Genomic DNA, 20,725 nt, shown 5'->3' with positions numbered 1-20,725 from the left:
GCTTACTCTGTGTGGAGTTTGCATGTCTCCTAGGGTAGATAATACCCTCACAAAAACATGTAGTAATCCTGGTCACTATACTGCCTCCCCCTGGTCAGCCGGGCGCCTGATGGAGGGGAAGGGAACTGGTTGGAATAACGTGTTCCTTCCACGCCCTACGTTCAACCAGGCAAACTCCCCCCCTGTCAGGTGACAAGAAGGTCAGTTGGCTCTCATGCATTGAAGGAGGCATGAGCTCGGCCCTGGCCTCCCTAGGCTGGTGGGGGGAGTGTAGTGCCCAGGATCACTTAGCAAATTGGCACTGGGTGAAAAAAGGGTTACAAAATCGAGGGATAAACAATAATCAAAAAAAAAAAAGGATGTTCATAAAAACATATCCTGATAAGTTCTTTTAAAAAAAACATATTTGTTACTGACATATCATTAATAAATAAACTCTTATTTTGAAGTCCACCAACCAGAAGTTACGTGCCTAACGAGGCACATCCCTCAATACATACAGGTACATGCATTCATAGATATCTTGTATCTATATGCATGCATCTACGAGCTTATAGTTTAACTGATGGAGAACTGCAGACAGAGAGTCTGTCTGTGAGGTAGCTGGGTAACCGGATTGTTGTTGTTGTAAACTTCGACCTGTAACCGAGTGGCTAGAGTTATCGATGTCCCCCTTGCAGAAAAAAACACGCCTTGTGACTCGCTATCTATCTAGCGTCAACGGTTGCCTGTGACAACCAGCTGGTCGCATCGCGACCGACCGCCCTTCCAAGCTATGGGATCTGTCGTTTGTTTAGCTCGTTGGCTGGCTACTGCAGAGCTTTACCTCAACACCTGGAAGCTACATCCCATTCCATTATAAATGTAACATCTGTCCATTCCATATTGTATTTCACATAGATAAGAAAGATCATTAAGACATTAAGACAATTTTTTCTTGCGATTTAATTCACAGGTAGCTATATGTTCACTGAACAATCCGCCTTAAAAAACAAAACAAAACAAAATAGAACAAAATGAAATAAAATAGAATAATGGGACAATTATTTCCCATAAGCAGGCAAAGGCATTCTTTGAAAAAAGAAAGCTTTGTCATGCACAAAATCCTCAGATTTTATGGATAAGGAGTAATTTGACTGGTTAGTAAAAACTAGTAATCACAACCTTATGAAGTTTTAGCTACTGCGTTATCAATAATCTTCTTTCGACATGAACCCAACAAAATTGGCTGGGCGATAGGCTATAACCAAATATTTCCGGCTTTCAATTCACTATATTGACATTTGATTTGATATTTTTAGTTTTAGACAATCTTTATGTGCGTTCTATTTATTCTTTTGAGTATATTCATGGGCTAATGGGAACAATCTAAATATTGGCTATGTGTTGGCACAGTCCATGCAGGAAAAGCATGTTTTTCATTTAAGTAGTAAGACTTACTTTTTAAATATATATACAGTATATAATGAAAACAAAAACAGCAGATATTGGTAATTTGCCTGTTTTTGCCATTCTAATATAGAAATATGTAATGGTTTCATAAATCGTAGAATAGATTGGTTCAGGTCTAGTATCTACAGAGGGCCTGCAGCAAAGTTGGAATCATGGATATGTTAAGAGCCTGATATCATCCCCTAAAATATCACAAAAGTCAAGGCTGGACGAGCCCCTTACTATTTTTAGGAAATCCCTACTGGGTCACAGTGTAACGTGAACCCTGAACGCATGGAAGCAATAGGTCAGATTTCGGCACTACAGGGCTTAACATTGACCAAACGTACATTCAATCTACTCCAAATCGAAACTCAACAGTTACCAAGACAAAGAACACAGACATTGGGTTGCAGTTGAGACATAGCAGACACTTGTATTCGTCTACAGCATGTAGTGGAAATAGTTACCACGTTCTTGACAGACGTAAAACCATCTTGCATCCAAAGTAAAAATACATTTAAACAACCTTCATTTGAAGTGCAAATAATATTCTTTGGGTCATTTTCTTACTGTTCAGTCATAAATTATTCATACATTCTTTCTCTCTATAAGCTAAAAGACAATGGGCCTCATTCACAAAACTCTTCTGAAATTTATATTATATTTGACTGTATTCTTGCAAAGTAAAGACCAATGTCAGATTCATGAAACGTGTGCACAGCCTTGATTTGTGTACATACAAGGATGTATCAAATAATGAATCCCACTTGGTTGTAAACTGAATGCACACTTGTCTGTGTGAATCATTTGCATAGTTCAACGCCCATTTAACACCATAAAAAGGCATGCAGACCTAAGGGTCATGTGCAAAAAGAGGAAAGCCAAATCATTCTCCATAGTATGACAGTGTTGCTCGCAAAAAAAGAACAACGCTCAGTCGCTCACAATGCTTCGCATGCGTCTCTGGCAAGTGATTCCCTTGCACGATGGAGTACAAGCGGAACGTTTATGAGTGACATTAAAGTATTGCTCTTATGTGTACGCCTAAATGAATAGAAGAAAATGATTTTCCAAAGTTGAAGCACCAAGATCATGGGAACAGATATCTTAGTAAAGCATGGCAAGATAGAATATTATTGGCTTATTATATTGCTCAACCCAAGAAATATAGCTGACAAAAAAAAAGAAAAAACAATCGAAAAGTGGTTTGATATGAAGCTGGAATGCAGGACACTGGAACACCGCTATCCGATATGGATCAGAGCTTTATTGATCACAGAAGGGAAATGCATCCTTTGCCAGTTTAACCATTCTATCCCTTCCTGCATCGGGATTGGACAACTGTCATGAGACAGCTTAGTTTTACCCTACCATAGTGAATGTGCTTGGCTGAGGAGCCACTGGCGACACTACCATTTGCAGGCTTATGACTCAACGCTTCAAAGTCAGAATCCTGCCTAAACAAACGATATGTGGGTGCACAGGATTCTCGCCTGGCATTGCGTAGCCGGGCGGCTGCCTGGTCTGGAGGGCAGCTTGTGACTGGGCCGGGGGTTAGCCGGATACGTGCAGAGTGTGCGGATCATTAAGGCAATTAAGAGTGTTAGGTTGGAGGGAGTTCATTTGTTGAGTGTTTTGTGTGCATCCATTAGGCTGGAGGGGGCGAAAGCAATAATAACCCAGAATGCTATTGAAATTGAATTCAAAGGCCTGAAAATGTCAACAGGCTGCATCGTCGCAATTGCGGGGCCAGTGGCTGTAGCAACAGAAATTACTCAACAAAGCAGAATTGCAGCAGAACAGGATGTCACCGTGGCAGAGACAGGAGCAGCAGAGGACCCTGCTGCATCAGAACCAGACGATCCAGCATGTAAAGCCGTCCTTTGAAGACGGTGACGGTTTTAAACTAACTAACTGCAGCAATAGTCTTTTTTATTTAATCAAGTGTCAGAATGATTCAGACTCAGTCCCAAGAATATTGTTGTAGTTTTTTGCACTTTGAGGCCTTTTGTTTAAAGCTACACACACCTAACACATTTTTTACAACAATCCTGTGATTTGGTCACGTCAGTGGTGGGCAGTCATTTGTGTTGAACGTATGGCTATTTATTCCAGATTGTAAGACTATGAATTGCATTTATATGGTGTTCATGTAATCAACAAGTTGTATACTTTCTATTACAGTTTACTAATGTAACTGCATAACTGCAACCACAGGTGGAGGAGGTGGTGTCTACTGCTGCTGTTTCGTCATCTACAATTATGTATGATATTGTAAGCACTTGGCAAAATTGGCCAAAATGGCAGACGCAGTGAGAGACATAATTATGTTCAGCTCTGAATGCTTCAACAAAAAAAACGAAACAAAAAATGGTTTGACAGTCCATAAGCACAGTTATGAATCCTTATTTCAAAAGCGAGCAATAAGTGTGGGCAGAGTTTGACAGGCCTCTTTTTCATTGATTTGAAAAATTTGGTTTGGCACTATTGTAATTGCTTTTGCATAAAGAATAAGGCATTGTAATTCAGGCTTTGTATGTACATCAAACAAATTCAGCGAAGAAGAAGAATGATGAATCAGACTATTTTGGTGGAAACACTTGCATGAGCGCTTTAGTATCAAGTCTGTTCATACGCACTTTTCGTGAATGAGGCCCAATTCCTCTATATTAAAAAGCACTTGGATCATGTGGACACAACTATGAGCACTCTATCTAGTACAGCATTTTGTTGTGGGCAAAGCGGTATTGCAAATTCATAGGAAACACATGCGCTTAAGCATTCCTAGAGGTTTTCAAAAAGTAAAACATTGTGATGTTTCACTGCCAGTGTTTACCCCTATGCTTTTTCTCAAACAGGAGTTCCTTCCATTTTGCCATCACAAAAAGTATCTAAAATTCAAGCCAAATTAAGTCAGTGAAGTAAATATCAAAAAAGGGGCCTAGTGCTCCTTGTAAAAAAATAAATATCAGCATGAAAGGAAAGAGAGCCTTGAGCAGTCTTCCTCCTTTCCTAGGAGGTAGCTGAGCATTTCTGAGATGCATTCCATGTTCTAGGTCAGTGGATGTTCATGCCTCTCTTGCTATTGCTTTTCATCAGTCTAGTATGGTTAATTTCATGATTTTACTTTGGGAAAAAGTGTGGTGCGCTCACAATGAAAACCTACATCTATCAGGACTACGGTGCCTGATGTGGTCTAGGTCTGTTGGGTGTGTATGGGTGGAGACGCGCAGTCCCTTGTTGGCTGCCCACCATCTCCTGCTTCGAGGCTTTCTGTATGGAAGCAGGAGCAGAGGATAGGATGCCCGCTGCAGCATGAGAGGTGTTGGCGGAAGAGGCGTTGGCCACCACATCAATTTTCCCCTCTAGTTTGACCAGCCGTGTCAGAATGTCATCCAGCAGCACGGCTATGGTCCTCTTCAAATCAGCTGTGCAAGAGAGACAGAGAAAGAGAGACAGACAGAGACAAAGCCAAGGAGAGGGAGAGTGGGAGAGAGAGAGACAGAGAGAACATGCATGAATATATCGTTTTCACTTGCACTCTGTATTTATCTTTTGGGGCAAAAAACATAGTTTACATGAGTTAGCGTGAATAAAAATGCAGTGCTTAGGAGAGACAGTGTTGTTACTGTATATCGAGCTCTCTAATATATTTTGCAAAGCACTAAGAGAAATTAAAGGTAAGTGATATTTTTTAGTTAAAACAAAAGGTTTTCAGATAGTAATCATTGATCCCTGTCTCTCCATTGCTTTAATAAACAGAACATTTTCAGAAAGTACCCAATTTATTAGCTTACATTTTTATAATGTTCCAGTTTCAAATTTGTCCTCAAATTTATTTTGTGTCATCACTTTCAATTTCACTTGTCACTTGATAAAATTGGACCTGAAAATGCATGTTCCGTTTACGAAAAAGGTGGAGAGACAGGGGGGACCCCTGTTACTAAACAAACACTCTATATAGCAATGATCAAATAATCATCTGTCTGTTATTAATCATTATAAATAGGTGACATAGTTGTAGACTACCTACTTGAGGTAACGTCAGTTAGCCAGTCAGCTATTCATAATAATCATAAATTCATAATAATCATCTCCTGGTAACAAAACTACCACTTATTCAGAAGGGGAGACTGATTGCATCCCATATGTGCTTCCGATGGATTTTGATTGACTGTCAGTGTTTCAATCGTTCATGCCATTGCTCTGAAAAGTGATACAAATGATAGTGTGTGGACTCTGACATCTGTTCTAGTGTGTGGACCCTGACATCCAGTTAAGTTAGAACATTGTTTAAAAGGACATAATTATCATTATAGTTATCGTTCTAGGTGTGAACTACCCTTAACTCATGTACTCATGGATTCAAGCAAAATACAATCTCACGAATGTTTTTATGGCCAACAAGTCCTAATGTGCGATTTGTGAAATGGTATGAAAGGAGCCCCCCCACACCGTTTCCTAAACAATGAACAATATGTAAAAGTATGATGTTTTAGTAATATTGTTTCTGCTGTTCTACATACTGCCAACCAGGTGAAGAAATCACAGATTGAGGCTTTAACCTTTGCTTTTATATGAAATATCTGAGACTATTAAGATTTCATGGAAGACGCTTCTGAACACTTTGACAACTTCAAATCATAAGTTGTCAAAGTGTCACTCCTTCATTGGCCTCTTTGCACTGGCTCCCGGTTAAATACAGAATCGAGTTTAAAGTTCTCCTCCTCACATACAAGGCTCTCAATGGACAGGCACCAGTATATCTCAAAGAACTCATCGAGCCCTATAAACCAACCAGAACACCACTGCGCCCACAGTATGAAAAAATGCTTACGGCTCCAGGAAACCCCCAAAAAGTTAGAACAGGAGGCAGAGCATTTAAGTTTCAGGCACCTCAGCTGTGGAACCTTCTCCCCGTCTCAGTCCGCGAAGCAGACACACTCTGTATATTTAAGACTAGACTAAAAACCTTTCTCTATGATAAAGCCTATAGCCGAAGTGTATAGACTCAGTCACCCTATAGTTATCCTCTCTTCCCTCCCCTGCCCCCCCCCCTTCTCCTCTCGTCCTCTCTCTTCTCGTCCTCCCTTTGGTTGTGTGGGTTTGTGTCCCAATGGTACAATGGTACAATCGTAATTAACCCTGTACGGATTCACGCTCTAGTAAGGCCTGCCACTAATTCTACAACCGGGGACCCACTCCCCGGAGTTTCTTTTATTTCCCACGTCGCAGGTCCATGGACTGTCACTACGGACCCCCAGCTGCGGCTCAAGACTGTGACTGCGGACCGGGTCTCTCCATGGAGCACGACCGTGGATTTCTACTACACCACTATATATATATACCACTATATACCACTATACTATATATACTGTATATTATCTTAACATTCTTATATCATACCATTATATACTACATACACATTATTGCTGTACTATATTATACTATCATATATATCTTACACTATTATATGTGCTACTATTGTTACTGTTACTACCTGCACTGACTGACTCTCTCTCTGCCTGACGTTTCTTCCAGTTAAGAGGGAGTTTTTCGTTGCCACTGTCGCAAAAATTGCTTGTTCACGGTGGGATTGTCGGGTCTCTTCTCTACATGTAAAGTGTCTTGAGACAACTTGTTGTGATTTGACACTTTAATAAAATTGAATTGAATTGAAAAATAAAATAATGACCGAAAATATGTCGGTGCGCAACAGGCTTTCATAGAAGACATGCTGGCTTCTATGGACTGAAATCGTGAAGTTGTGGCGAGGCGACTGAGAACATTAATCCATGTGTACTCTACTAGCACAACCAGGACATGCGACCCACCATAATCAACAGGAGAACATCTTGAAATACAACCCCAATCAATACTTTAACACTTAATTAACCCACTCATAACTAATTCACTAGTAGTTTGACACTTAATTAACCTTCACAGATTCCCCAATTTAGATGCCTAATTTTCCTAAGAAATGGTGTCACACTACGAGTGAATGCGCAAGACCTCACTTTAGAATGGGGAACACATTCTAAGACTTAAGAAAGACTAGTAAGAAGAGTAAGAAAAACTTAATTTAGAGTTATGTGGACACTATTCACACATACTTTTGTGTTTTGTTACATAAGTATACCGTATAGTATATTTATTCAGTGTTATTAATCTTGTCAATTTTGTGGTATTACTTTTTTGTATATGTATTTTTGAGCTTTTTATGCCTTTGTTATCAATAGGACAGTAGGCTGACAGGATATGGGGAGAGCGAGATGGTGAGTGACACCCAGCACCCGGGATCGGGACTCGAACCCGCAACACGCTGTATAGCCTAGCTGCCCGGACCGCTACGCCAGCGGCCCGGGCCATCTTGTGGTATTACTACTTACTAAGCAAAGAATATTAAGATAATTCATGAACATCTATACTTTGAATAAGAAGTATTTGGGAGGCTATTGAGGCAAAACCCTTAGTGAATGGCAGAGTATTTGTAGAATGTGGTCATACCGAGTAAGGCAGTAATTAGTGCTTTATAATTAATGACTAATGAAGAACCAACATGCTACTAATATGCAAGCTATAAATAACTATATAATGATTAATATGTGTAGCTTAACCCATTAAGACCTGAGACCGATTCTACAAATGCCTCCTAAATTAAAAATTATTCTACACTCCTAAATTAAAGTCAAGATTTTTCAAAAATGTAAAAAAAATAGCAGATGTATAAGCTTGCATGAGGTGACGCACGGTGAGCTTGTAGATCTGCTATTTTTGAATAGCCAACGCAAAAATCTAAAATGACAGATGCTTTCCCGGTTTTAATGGGTTGTACTGCATGTCTTAAGCATTTTGGGTGCTCAAGTCCAATTTCAGTCAACTTAGGCATAGATAATATGCTGGTGCATTGCTGAATTGTACACTTAGCAAGGTTTTTAAAACATTTGACAATAATTGAGTCATATTGAACATTGACATATAGGCTACTGCCTAAATATATAGTAATATCACTTTTAAGTCATATTGCCCAGGGTTAGATAAACATTTTCACATCCCTCAACCCCCTCACCATAACCAGCCATAGAGGTTCCCTGCGGCCCTCCCGGCGCGTTCTGGTTCTCCTCGGTCAGCACCTTGACGTAACGGCGGCTGAGCTCCAGGATCTGCTGCCGCAACTCTGCACTGCTCTGGTGGCGTGCCGGCTGCTGCACGGTGTAGCGCAGCATCATGAGTCCCCACGCCAGGCCAAAGGCTAGTAGCAGCATACTCAACTTCTGGGACATGTTCCTCCGCAGGAGCGCACCCAGCATGGTACTGGGGTTGGGGACGGGGAGGGGGACAGGTACAGTAGTACTGAAAGGGGAAGCTTTAGTTTAAAATGCTATTCAGTTGAAGGTTGAGGTCTGGGAGGTCAGGAGGAGGCGGCGGGGCTGGATTGGAGTACGAAGGAGGAAGCCGTCTGAGACGGTAGCTGACACCCACAGGAACTGGAAGTCAAGGCTTTCCGCACAGGCTTGGCTGCAAAATGTCAGGCATCAAACCAATGGCGCAAACAGGGCACCCAAGCCCAGAACTCAGGGACATTGCTGCCTCACTCAGAGAGCTAGAACACAAGAATGCAGAAACAGGAGATGTAATAAACAAGTGGTGCCAGATGCAGACACAACACAACAATCCCCACCCTGCTTTGAACAGAACAAACACCAGACACACACGCAACAAATGCCACCCGGCTTTAAACAGAACAAACACCTGGTGAGCTGCAGCTTTTTGGGCATTGATTCACTTACGGAAAACCATTGACTGCGCTTCATCTTTTATGGTCGCCCAAAGGTCAAAGGCCAAAATAAAGACCACATATTAGTTGTTCGCACTTGTCAACAAAAGTAAACATGTCTATCTTTAACTGCTTGAGTTATAGTGGAAAATATATAATTTTGACCAATGACCTTCTCTGATCTCTGCACTCTCACTAGCAGCGCCAAACAAAATAAAAAAAAACATAAATCTAGAAAACGCTCAGTAGAGCAAAGACCTCCACCAAGGAGGCAGATTGTCTATAGGTGAATTGTGTGTGGGGTTCAAAAATCTTAACTGGCAAGAGCACAACCGAAGCTCCACACAGTGTTTGACAGGTGACACATCAGGTAATACAGCATTCATTCAAAGGTAAGGCTATAGTCCTTCCCACAGCTGGCCCAGTTATCCATGCTCTCTCCTGCCTTTCCTGTGTCTCACTCACTGTCACTATCAGAAATAAAGCAGGAATGCAAAAAATAAACATCATACGCCTTTGTTTGCTACAATGCTTATTTTCTTAATGTATACAAAATCCAATACAAAAATTCCATACTCCACAGAATATCTGCTGATGTTGAATACCTGCAATCCGAAACCACAAAAACACAAAACAAAAACTCATCCCTGTAGGACTTGTGCCATCTAACAAGGTTAGATGGCACATGTAGATAGCAATAATGCAAATGTGCCAATAATTTGCCTGACCACATCTAAAACCAACACATGGGTTGGGCACACAAATGTGCCCAAATTCTGGGCATGAAAATGACAACTACATTGGTTGTAAACTATCAATGATACTTGCACTGCTTTTTGCACTGGTTATAAGATTAGATCGGGCCCTTGGATAGCATTTAACGAATGTGCAACAATTCCCACAATTGCTCAAAACAACCATCAAAACAATCAAATAAGTCAGGCCAGGGACAGCAAAACCCAAAATGCACATCAATCCATGAGCCCCTCTAGCTCAAAGTTATGGATTCATGTAGTGACAGTCTAAAACCCCACTGGGTATTCTGGCATTTATTCCATGAACCTCTTTCTCTCACACAAAGTCACATGCACACACATATACAAAAGTGCCATTGGAATTTGGGTGAATAGATAAATAGAACACAGTGCAGGTAAACTGAAACAGTCTGACCACATCTAACTTAGACCACATAAACAGGATCCAATGTCATAAAACCACATTTGGGTACGCACACACATTGAAGCCATCATACATGGTGGATATATTTAGCAAAGCATTCACCCCATAAGAGAGCTCCAAGCCGTCAGTTAAATCTAAGAGGCTTACCAGACCGTTTCCTTTTTAAAGGAGAGACTCCTCTTGGAACCAGGGTACCACAGCAGCGAGCGGGAGATGACCAGTCAATGGTCTGACAATAAAGACATCTCTTTTTTTAGGGCTTCTTAGCCCAGAAACCTGATTACCAGTTTAGATCACAGGGGACCCACTTTGCAGCTCTGGGTGGGGATGGCTGACACAGTACTGGGTCCAAGTATGGAGAGCATCCTCCTTTCTTTTTACTAACCACACCTCCGTAATGTCCAATGGCATGGTAGCAAATAGCCTTCTGAAATGAAATGATTGTGTCTTGTTTTTCAAAAACCTTGTCACTGTCTTTTTTTTCTGCACTCATGGCTGTGGGAGTGGCATATCCTGTTGAGGTCAGGAAAGGGACACTGACTGAGAGGGGAATAAATTATGAAAAGAAAAGTAATAGAATCCGGTTGGTGATGTCCCCCACCAGCTAGATGCATGCACCCACCCAGACACCCGCCACATGTCCTTACTATGACCCATGTTCAAGTTGCTACTGTGGCCTATATGGTCAGTGCTTCTCCACCTTTTTAACCACAACAAGTCTGGCGTCCCTATTTTGGGTTTGTAAGGCAAAATATATTTTTTTTAAATCCAAAATAGTCTTGTAGATCGGATATTTTCGCTGCACAGCACTGTCAAAGTATAAAATTGGTCTAAAGTAGTTAATTTCAAGGATAGTTAATTTCAAGTAGTTTCTGGAGGGTTAGGGCGTTCAGGAAGCTGCCATGAATTGAATTGCTTCCTGTTGTTCTTCCACTCACACACTAACTCGGGCCAACCAACCGATTTTAACTAAATTATAACCAAGTAATGTCTTGTTAATTAATGGCTAATGAGTTATGGAATTATTCTTTACTCGTATTTCAGGAAATCCATCATATTCTACACACACATCAGTGAAGGAACAGGACAATTTGGCAATTAGGCAGGACAAACGATTGGCAAATAAGTAACAGCATGTGACTTTAACACAACAGAAAGAAACACGTTTATAATTATTTCCGTGCTTGATGTATATTTTATGAAAACTCTCAATGTGACGAGCACTTAATCCTTGTTCTCGTGTCTAGTGCCTTTCCTGTGGGAATGTAGTGTTAGAAATCTTATTTCCCATGAAATGTCTCATGGATCAAATTCACACTAAACAGCCATATGGCTGAAACTTGGCTACAGTCAGCCAACCACTCAGCCAAAAATGTGCGCCAACAATTGCTGGACCGTCCGTTTACAATTCCACTGTCCAGTCTCCGATATTGTACCATGTTATTCAGTAGGCTCCATCATTGTTCTTAGGAAAGGCACACCTGTATGCCCAGGGATGAGACAATGAATGTTCCACTTGTTTAGCAGGTTGCTCAGTGTTCAAACAAAAACAGTGTATTCTGTGGAAGGTCTGACTTCAAATAAAATAAGATATGCAGCCCAGTCCTCACTTTGTGTTAAAGATCCTTAACCCATAGGTTAAATATTTACTACCAGGGTTGCCATCTGTGATGCTACTGCCTAACAGCTGGTCAGGTAAGCTCTGGTTTCGCCAGCAGAGCAAATAAACCTGCAACTAAAACTAAATATTGATATATTAGATAATGTTAGCAACTATATAATAATGAAGAAGCAAGTGCAAATTGTGCAATGTGTTCACACCAGCAAGATTTTTTATCACATCCGGTGTGAACATTTCAGATCATGTCCTATGATACAGACAAATAATGACAAATTGAGTAACCTTTTGTGGTTACACACACACACACACACACACACACACACACACACACACACACACACAAAATGCCAGATGGCATACAGTACATGTCGAAACTTTCAGAGCCTATGATAGGCATCTGAAAGTTATAACGAACTGAGGAAGTTAACCGTCTGTCGCTGCAGATGTTCAACAAACACACAAACAAACATGGATGTATGCGATCAAATGTGTAATAATAAACGTACCGTACGTTACATAATATTGTCAAATGGAACAACTCTACTCAGATAGCTAGCCTGCAGGCTACATTTACAGAGGCTTGTCAACAACAGGAATATAAACAGACTTGCCTGTCATCAATTGAGTAAAATACATATTTAAAAATAAAATAAAACTTTGTGTGGTGATGGTCGAGCCTTAGCCTTGGATCAAGACTACTAGTATTTCGACATTTTTTATATCTACGATAGTCTTGGCTAGCACCCCCCACTGCGTTCTGCGCTTTCACCAGTAAAGCCCGTACTTCTCCGTACATGTACAAACAAAAAGAATAAGGTGCTTAGCCAGTTTCCCCAAATGTTAACTCGCGCTTCGGAGTCTTTGTGCAATGCATTAGTCCATATTTTTCAATAGATATGTGTTTTATTCCCTTTGTGTCGGATTCTGTCGAAAGTTCCCTGTATTCCTCAATGGGTGGGAGTGGCGGAGCGCATCCGGTGAAAGCCAGTATTACACTCAATGTAAACAGGAAGTAAACGAGGGGGGGATGACGTTCGGCCACAGACGGGATTAAAACACATATCTATTGAAAAATATGGACTAATACATTAAATAAGTCTCCAAAGCGCGAGTTAACATTTGGGGCAACCGGGTAAGCACCTTGTATATTTTCTTTGTACATGTACGGAGAATTACGGGCTTTACTGGTGAAAATGCAGGACGCACTGGGAGTGTAGCCAAGACTATCGTAGATACGAAAGTAAAAGTCAGACTCGATATAAATACATTTATGATACGTCTTTATCCAAGGCTAATCGAGCCTGTGTTCTCTTTGAATCTGAAAGAAACATGCTTCATCAGACTCCAGACAAGGCAACAAGGACGGCGACAGAGCTTCAACAGCAATTCCTCTTTATTATATATTGAGTACAATTAGCTACATTTGATCCAAAACAAGTAGCTACATTACACAAATATCAACACTGATACCGTTATCGTAGCCTAGTACAGCTGCACCGGCCGGCTGACAGAATGATGCTTGTTTATTATCACCCTCGGGATGTTGTTGTTGCTGCTGTGTGTCAGTCAGTCACTGTGTGAATGCGGTGGGTTGTTTACTGTCTACATGCACTGATCGTCTACTCTACGTGTACGTGTGTTTACAGAGCTTTTACACAGAAGAACGTAGATAAATAGAGGACTTCTACTTACGCATCGAGAAGAAGAGCAAAAGTCGGCTGCAAGAATTCTTTGAGCGTGCAAGAAGAGAGGAGCGTGACTGACTGTCACTGTTTCCTGAACTACGTCCGTGCGTCATTGGAATAAGGCATTGTGGGAAACGTAGTTCAGGTGGTTGAACCTAAAACCTCTGGAGAAAAAAAGAAAGAAACACGGACTAAATTAGTTTAGAATCTAAACTTTAGATATATGCTGTATGCTAACTTTAAATAATATAAATACATATTTTTTGTATGATACATTTTCTTTCCAGCAAGCCAGGTGTGTGTGTGCGTGTGCGTGTGCGTGTATGCGTGCGTGCGTGCGTGCGTGCGTGCGTGTGTGTGTGTGTGTGCGTTCCCACTGTCTCTGACTCTCTCTCTGCACATTGTATCTAAGCACGACGCGGTAACGCGTGCAGGAATAGTGCCTTTAACCTGCAATAGGGCTAACGCAGCTACAATATGGCCTAGTCTCTTCATATGGTAGATGGTGGGATGGGCCTGAGGCTGTGACCATAACCATAGCAACGCTGACGCTGGTGCAGAGCTGAGCAACAAACAAGCGCTTCTTTTTCTAGTGTAAAACTGGAGTATTTGGGTGACTTACAACCTGTTGTTACTTTGTGGGCAATGGAAAGACTGTGTCTTGATGAGACTGCCAAACAGGCTGTTGATGACTATCTGAAGTACAGAAGGTTTGTGTTGTTGGACGTTGATATACAGTTATCTCTGTTGGAATTTGTCCTCCTCACCTGATATTTGCTCAGATATGCTCAAACACCTTAAGATGTTAAAGGAGTAGTTCACCACAAAAAATTACTTATTTCTATCAATTGCACACCCCATGAAGCCTTGAATCCATGGATTTATTTGTGTTTTTGTCGTATTCCTAAGCTAATAATTTGATTCCTGTCTCCTACCGGCTAATGTATCCAATAGGAGACACAAAGTAGATTATTTGTGTCTCCTACCGGAAATACACCCGGGCATCAAATTATTGGCTTAGGAATGCATATTCAAGGCTTCATGGGGTGTGCAATTGATAGAAAATAAATCATTTTTGGCTGAACTTTAAATGTTATATGCACAGAAATAGTATGCACGTGTATGCTAACAATAACAGGACAAAGGAAATATGTCGTATTGTTACTACTTAGTTAAGATGACACCTTTTGGGTTGGTCAGTGGTAATTTGGCCTCTCGCCCAAATAAAGCTTCACAAGCGAGGCTTTGTGTTTTTAGCCAGCTGTCAAAAAGTCTGTCTGACCTGTTTTCCTATATCTGACCTGTTTCCCTTGTTCTTTCTTTCTATCTCTATTCTTCTTCCCTTTCCTGAAAACTAGAGATGTTGAGAGCTTGTACGAAAAATTGTTTCACCCACTTATCCTTACACATGTAAACCTGTGATGTGACAATAAAGTTCTATCTTAACGGATCCTATATTGCCTCAACAGAACTTAACTTACCACCTCACCAGCTTATCACCGCACCTCGTCTCACCTCACCTAACCTCACCTAACTTCACCTCGCCTCACCTCACCTCATCTCACCTCATCTCTTTATGGCTGTGTTTCACTTTTAGGATTGTGGGGGACGATGATGGGGGCAAACTGTTCACTCCAGAGGAATATGAGAAGTACAAGAAGAAGGTAGTACCTCAGAGAATGAAGAACCGGCTGTATGTGAGCTACGGGGGGCCAGGAGGAACCGACTGTAAACTTCCTGGTCCTGAGACCCAGTGCTTCTGCACACACCGGTAACACATCTGACACCTGTGTACTGCCATATAATATACAGTGTTGTTGTTGGACATTGGACAACATAGTGAACTGATGTGGCGAAGCTCCAGAACACATGCACATACAGTCCACTATACAGTACATGCACAAATCCATTTCCACAACAACCACATCCTTTCCTATTCTATTTACCCGTATACGGCTACATTTGGTTACGTTATTTTGTACACTCTCAGAGTTAAAATAATACTGGAGATTTTACTGTGTGTACTCTATGTTTTATTTAAACCTGTCTTCCAGATACAAGCAACACCAGACAGACTTTGAGGTGGTTCCGTCTGAGCGACCCCTGGCTCTGCCGTGCCGGGTCCCAGGTTGCCGTTGTCTGGCCTATGAGTACCTTCCCCTCGTCGGGTCGCAGCCTGTCCGCTGCAGGTGCAAACACACAGCTCAAGATCATAGCGAGACTGCTGGGCACCCGTGCATGAAGTGTGAGTGTGGAATCCCCCATATGAAAGACTCCTGTAGTCACTCTAATACCCCTAAAAGTTTAGGTGCATCCTACCATGGCATTATGGATTACCGCCTCTTTGCCAAACACAAAGGTACATGTCTACATAAAATAACTAAAACTACGAATTAGATTTACAGTAATTACAGTTGTGCCCACTCAGGTGTTGCAGATGAATTTCACACCCTTTATTTTAAAGTAGCTATACATTCTTATCCCGACATGTAATTATAACAGCACATTATACCTTACTTCTCAGGCTCTTCCTGCTCTGGGTTCCAGAGCCCATACACCTGTGGGTGCGGCCAGCCCAGCTCCACCCACCAGACACTGGTGAGAATGTCATGCACATTTCAACTTTTACCATAATAGACACACATTAACCAATATAATAGGAAGAAACCAAGAGAATATATATTAACCACACACATTAACCACAGGAACCCTAGCAATCTATTCTGGATTGTGTCATATCCATGTCATAGATAAAAACTCAGCGACAATAGCAGATCTACAAGCTCAGAATGCATCGCAAGTTTGTAGATGGGGTATTTTCTGCAAAGATATATGTATAAGTATACTAAGTATAAATTGATCCAAATAGACCTGTAAGTCCATATGAATGGAACCGAATGGTTCCATTTATACACTCTCAGAGTAATGGGGGTCCTTGAAATTAAAAAGTTTGAGAATAACTGGATTAGATAAAGTGCAAAATCAATGAGCCACTTAAAAATGGACCGTTCAATTATTTCCATCTATTCAACCTGTAGGTTGAGACGAGACAGGAACGGGAAGTGCGAGGTCGACCGGTGGGTCGAGATGTCCCGTACATTGCCATGGGTGGGCTCACTGGGTTCAGCTCCCTGGCAGATGGCTACCTCAGACTGGACGACAGCGGTGCAGGTAGGGTGACCAGACATCCCGCTTTCAAGCTGGGCGTCCAGCTATTTTTTAAAACAGATTTAAGTGATTGTGGGTCCCGATTTGGGTTTTTGAAATGGTCGGCAGGTGACATCAACACATTCCACATGTGATAACTCTGTTTACAGTGAAGAGTTAAATCGATATAGGTTATCCACATGTCGTGAAACCTAGCGTCCCTATTCTTGGGGAAAATGTTGCCGAATATAGCCAATCTACAAGTCACAATGTTGTGAGCTGGTAGATCGACTTTTCAGCAAAGAGATTTGGAGTAGAGGGAGAAAAGAAGTGGATTTAGTATAGAGCCCTGGGAAACCCTGTCTACTAGAAATATTTTACATTCCTGAGATATGACAAAGTGACCGTGATTGTGACCTTTGACTTTACAGTATATATGTTTTCTTTGGGAGGGGGGGGGGGGTTACGTTCTGTTTATAGATCTTTTCGTTTTTTTTACATACTCACAGGTCATATAGGCATGTACCGAAACAGTATATGGTTTAAGCGGTTAATCGCATGTGTGTGTGTGTGTGTGTGTGTGTGTGTGTGTGTGTGTGTGTGTGTGTGTGTGTGTGTGTGTGTGTGTGTGTGTGTGTGTGTGTGTGTGTGTGTGTGTGTGTGTGTGTGTGTGTGTGTGTGTGTGCGTGTGTGCGTGTGTGCGCGTGTGTGCGTGTGTGCGTGTGTGTGTGTGTGCGTACGTGCGTGCGTGCGTGCGTGCGTGTCTTTATTTTTTATTTATAGGTGCACCTCCCCTCTCTGTTCTGTCTCCTGAGCAGTCTGGGTCTTTCCATCCACATGTGTTTGAGAAGGCATATGGAACTATCTCATCATCTGTCCACAGAGGTCTGTCTTCACATTCAATGGTCATTCTCTTTTGATTTAAAGAACATGAAAATAAGCCATCCCAGTAGATCAGCCAGATATAGCATTGCTACCACAAATGCACAGACCTAATAGACCTGTTTCCTGCTCTGGCCTGGGTGTTACATCCAGACATACTGTACAGTATGTTTATGTCTAGATGGAGTTGAGATGAGTTGCAGTTCAACCCTTGCATTATTAGAATGCCTTTCAAATGTATCTCAGGTTTTACGCAGGTGGCTCTCCTGGTAGAGCACATACATGTATTAATAAGATTTTGTGCTTTGCCAATTATTTGGGGGTCCCACAACCTGTGAGCCCAGGCTCACAGGTTGGGAATCGCTGGTATATGCTATATGCCATGGTAGAGAGTAAATGGGCAGCCCTTTATAATGGGCTGGTTGGTTGCAGGAACATTAAACTGAAAGAATGTAGCGGCTGCCGACAAGGAAAAAAAAAGAAAAGAGAAAAAACAGCCAAGTGGGTCTCGGTCTTCATGTGGCCAGTATGTGATGTCAGTCATTGATTACGTCAGTCGTCTATGACATATCCACGACATATGACTATATTTGGGCATGATTTCACCCACCCGAAACCCATTCACTTCCATTATAACATTTTAATGAAATGATAAATATAGATGAATAAAACATATGAAAGAAATGAGAAAGAAAATGTGGAAGTACTTCCTTGGCCTACTGGCAACGTGCACAGGACACTTGGCACAGATCGGGCCAGCGTTTTGCGATGTTAGCCCCGGACAGACAGACAAACAAACAGACACATAGACAAGACCCTCTTCTAGACAGCTAGAGTAGTTTCCTACAAAGCCACGTCGTAAACAGAAGACTAGGTGATCATGTCATTTACATGGAATTATTATTTGGCGGACATGTTTTTGTCATAAGCCGTTCCTCAAAATCACTTATTGATGTTGGGACATTCACTGACTGAATTAGCATGCAACATTGTTGACTAGGCAGTTCTTAATGTGGACACAGACACACTACACTACTATGTGGACATGTGATCCAGGCCACCTCCAAATGTGGCCTGAGTGATCCGGTCACAAGACGTCATGGAGGACAAATTGAGTGTGTTTACAGTCACACCTGTATTTAAAGCTGCTGAGCTTTCAGATCACCCAGGATACATTTTAGTCTGAACTGGCCCACAATTTCATGGGTTCAAATCTGCCTCATCCCTCAGGGCCTGTGTCACAGTTCATCCGAGAGAGCTGTGCGTCCTCCTTACTGTCTCTGCTGTGATCTGTTTTGAGTGAACCAGAAATACCGTAGGAAATAAATCATCTTGCAACAAGAATTAGAGATTTGATCCATCCTTTCATTCACAGACCCAGTGTCAAAGGGGATCCAGCCTTTGTCAGACCTGAGGACAAGAGAGGAGAAAGACATGGCATACTTTGAGAGCTGCTACCAGGAGAGGGTGAGGATATCTCTCTCTAAATGGCCACCTGAGGGCAGCAGAGGGCAGTGAACACCAGCACTGTGCAGAAGAGTGTCATGATGAGCTGTGTTCAGGGGAAATAGTGCACATTAGTAGAGGACAGCTGGCAGCCAGTGAACTGTACTGCATTACACTTTATATATGAACCACTTCTCTCTTATGCTTAATTTATGCTCCCTTAGAGCGCCTATTTTTGGCACACAGTGGTACGGCAAAGGATAAATCAGGCGTACTCCAAACCAAATTAACTACCAAAGAAGGGCCATTATGAATCTATAATGATTTATAAATCTATGAATCAAATGATTGACAATGATCTATAAATCTAGGTATTGGTCACTGTTCACAACACCATTCCTTGGAACCCAGAGTACTGCTGGTTTTCATTCTGTCCAACCAGAACTCATTTAGACCTGATCGGGACCCCAGGCGAATGCAACTGGACTCTGTGGTAGAATAGACCTAGAACTTGCTGTAGTTACGTGACTTTGTTTTCCTCACATAAAAATGTGACATCCCTTAACACTGCTGTATCTGTTTCAGTTGAAGGCGGAGAAAATGTCATCAAGGGCCAACCGGGCTTCTACCAAACCATCTAGGACTTTACCTGGCAAGGCAGGTCACAAACAGTGAAATATACACTGCTCATCAAATAACTTACACAGAAAAAGCATACAAACCACCAATGAAATCAATCCTGTGTTAAGCTGGCACCCATCATCTGCCCCCCCGTGTGTGTGTGTGTGTGTGTGTGTGTGTGTGTGTGTGTGTGTGTGTGTGTGTGTGTGTGTGTGTGTGTGTGTGTGTGTGTGTGTGTGTGTGTGTGTGAGCAATCAATTGAAACTTTACGTTAAAATCGCATCATCTATTATTAGTGGCATTGTTCGGATCCACTTGGATACATTGTCTAGACTAGATTCCAAACAACTTTCCCTTTCTTTTCTACCATTTACATGGTATTGCAGTATCAATTGATTAACATATTGCAGGGGACACAGGTTTACATGAACCATATAAAATGTATTGTGGGACATGATTCCTCCATCTTTGAATACAATATCTTTGAAGAAAGCTATATTAAGTACTGGCAGCCATACAAATTGCATAGTCTTCTTTTACAATTCACTGACAATATATTGATTGACCTTGACCCAATCAGCATGCCTGCATCCCGCATGAAGGAACAATTAATTTACATTTGGATTTTGTTTCCTTGTATGTTTTCAAGATGAAACCTGAACAAATCAAAGTCTGATGAAGCCTTGAATTGATTTGAATAAGTACTCAATGGTAATTGTATTTGCACTGAAAATATCAACATGAGGATATGCATGGGCTTATAGTGAGGGGAAGGTGTTTTGGGCACGTTCTGTGTTTTACGTAAGTACAGACAACACTACTAGGAACTTCAAAGTTAATGAAAAACATCTGAGTCATTCGATATATTAATATAGCCTGTAATAAGCCAGATATATTTAAAAAGCCTGTAATACTTTATGGCTTAATCAAAGT

At 41.5% G+C, this 20,725-nt stretch overlaps 2 protein-coding genes across 2 annotated transcripts; one reads left to right on the top strand and one right to left on the bottom strand.

The window, feature by feature from the left end:
* Positions 1-926: 926 nt before the first annotated feature.
* ccdc126 (coiled-coil domain containing 126) lies at positions 927-13,811 on the bottom strand. The gene is made up of 3 exons (XM_084081341.1): positions 13,704-13,811; positions 8,504-9,037; positions 927-4,862 (listed from the first exon to the last, which is right to left on the bottom strand). The coding sequence occupies exons 2-3, from the start codon at positions 8,742-8,744 to the stop codon at positions 4,612-4,614; spliced, it is 492 nt and encodes a 163-aa protein (XP_083937467.1). The 5' UTR covers positions 8,745-9,037; positions 13,704-13,811; the 3' UTR covers positions 927-4,611.
* A 530-nt stretch (positions 13,812-14,341) lies between these two features.
* fam221a (family with sequence similarity 221 member A) lies at positions 14,342-19,846 on the top strand (the record flags this gene model as incomplete). The annotated part of the gene is made up of 8 exons (XM_084080375.1): positions 14,342-14,406; positions 15,294-15,467; positions 15,751-15,941; positions 16,221-16,294; positions 16,735-16,867; positions 17,627-17,728; positions 19,101-19,192; positions 19,757-19,846. 8 exons carry the CDS (start codon positions 14,342-14,344, stop codon positions 19,844-19,846), a joined length of 921 nt encoding a protein of 306 aa, XP_083936501.1.
* Between the last annotated feature and the right edge of the window lie 879 nt (positions 19,847-20,725).

The sequence above is a fragment of the Gymnoscopelus microlampas genome (assembly GCF_963454915.1).
Source record: "Gymnoscopelus microlampas genome assembly, chromosome: 15".
Classification (NCBI taxonomy): domain Eukaryota; kingdom Metazoa; phylum Chordata; class Actinopteri; order Myctophiformes; family Myctophidae; genus Gymnoscopelus; species Gymnoscopelus microlampas.
The sequence above is the reverse complement of the archived record's forward strand: the minus strand, read 5'-3'. Positions and strand labels throughout refer to the sequence as shown.

Bases quoted from the DNA above. Each gene is read 5' to 3' on its own strand.
- ccdc126 (XM_084081341.1), bottom strand. From the start codon at position 8,744: ATGCTGGGTGCGCTCCTGCGGAGGAACATGTCCCAGAAGTTGAGTATG. The intron at 4,863-8,503 runs GTGAGGGGGTTG...TCTCTTGCACAG, and splicing joins AACCTCTATGGCTGGTTATG to CTGATTTGAAGAGGACCATA.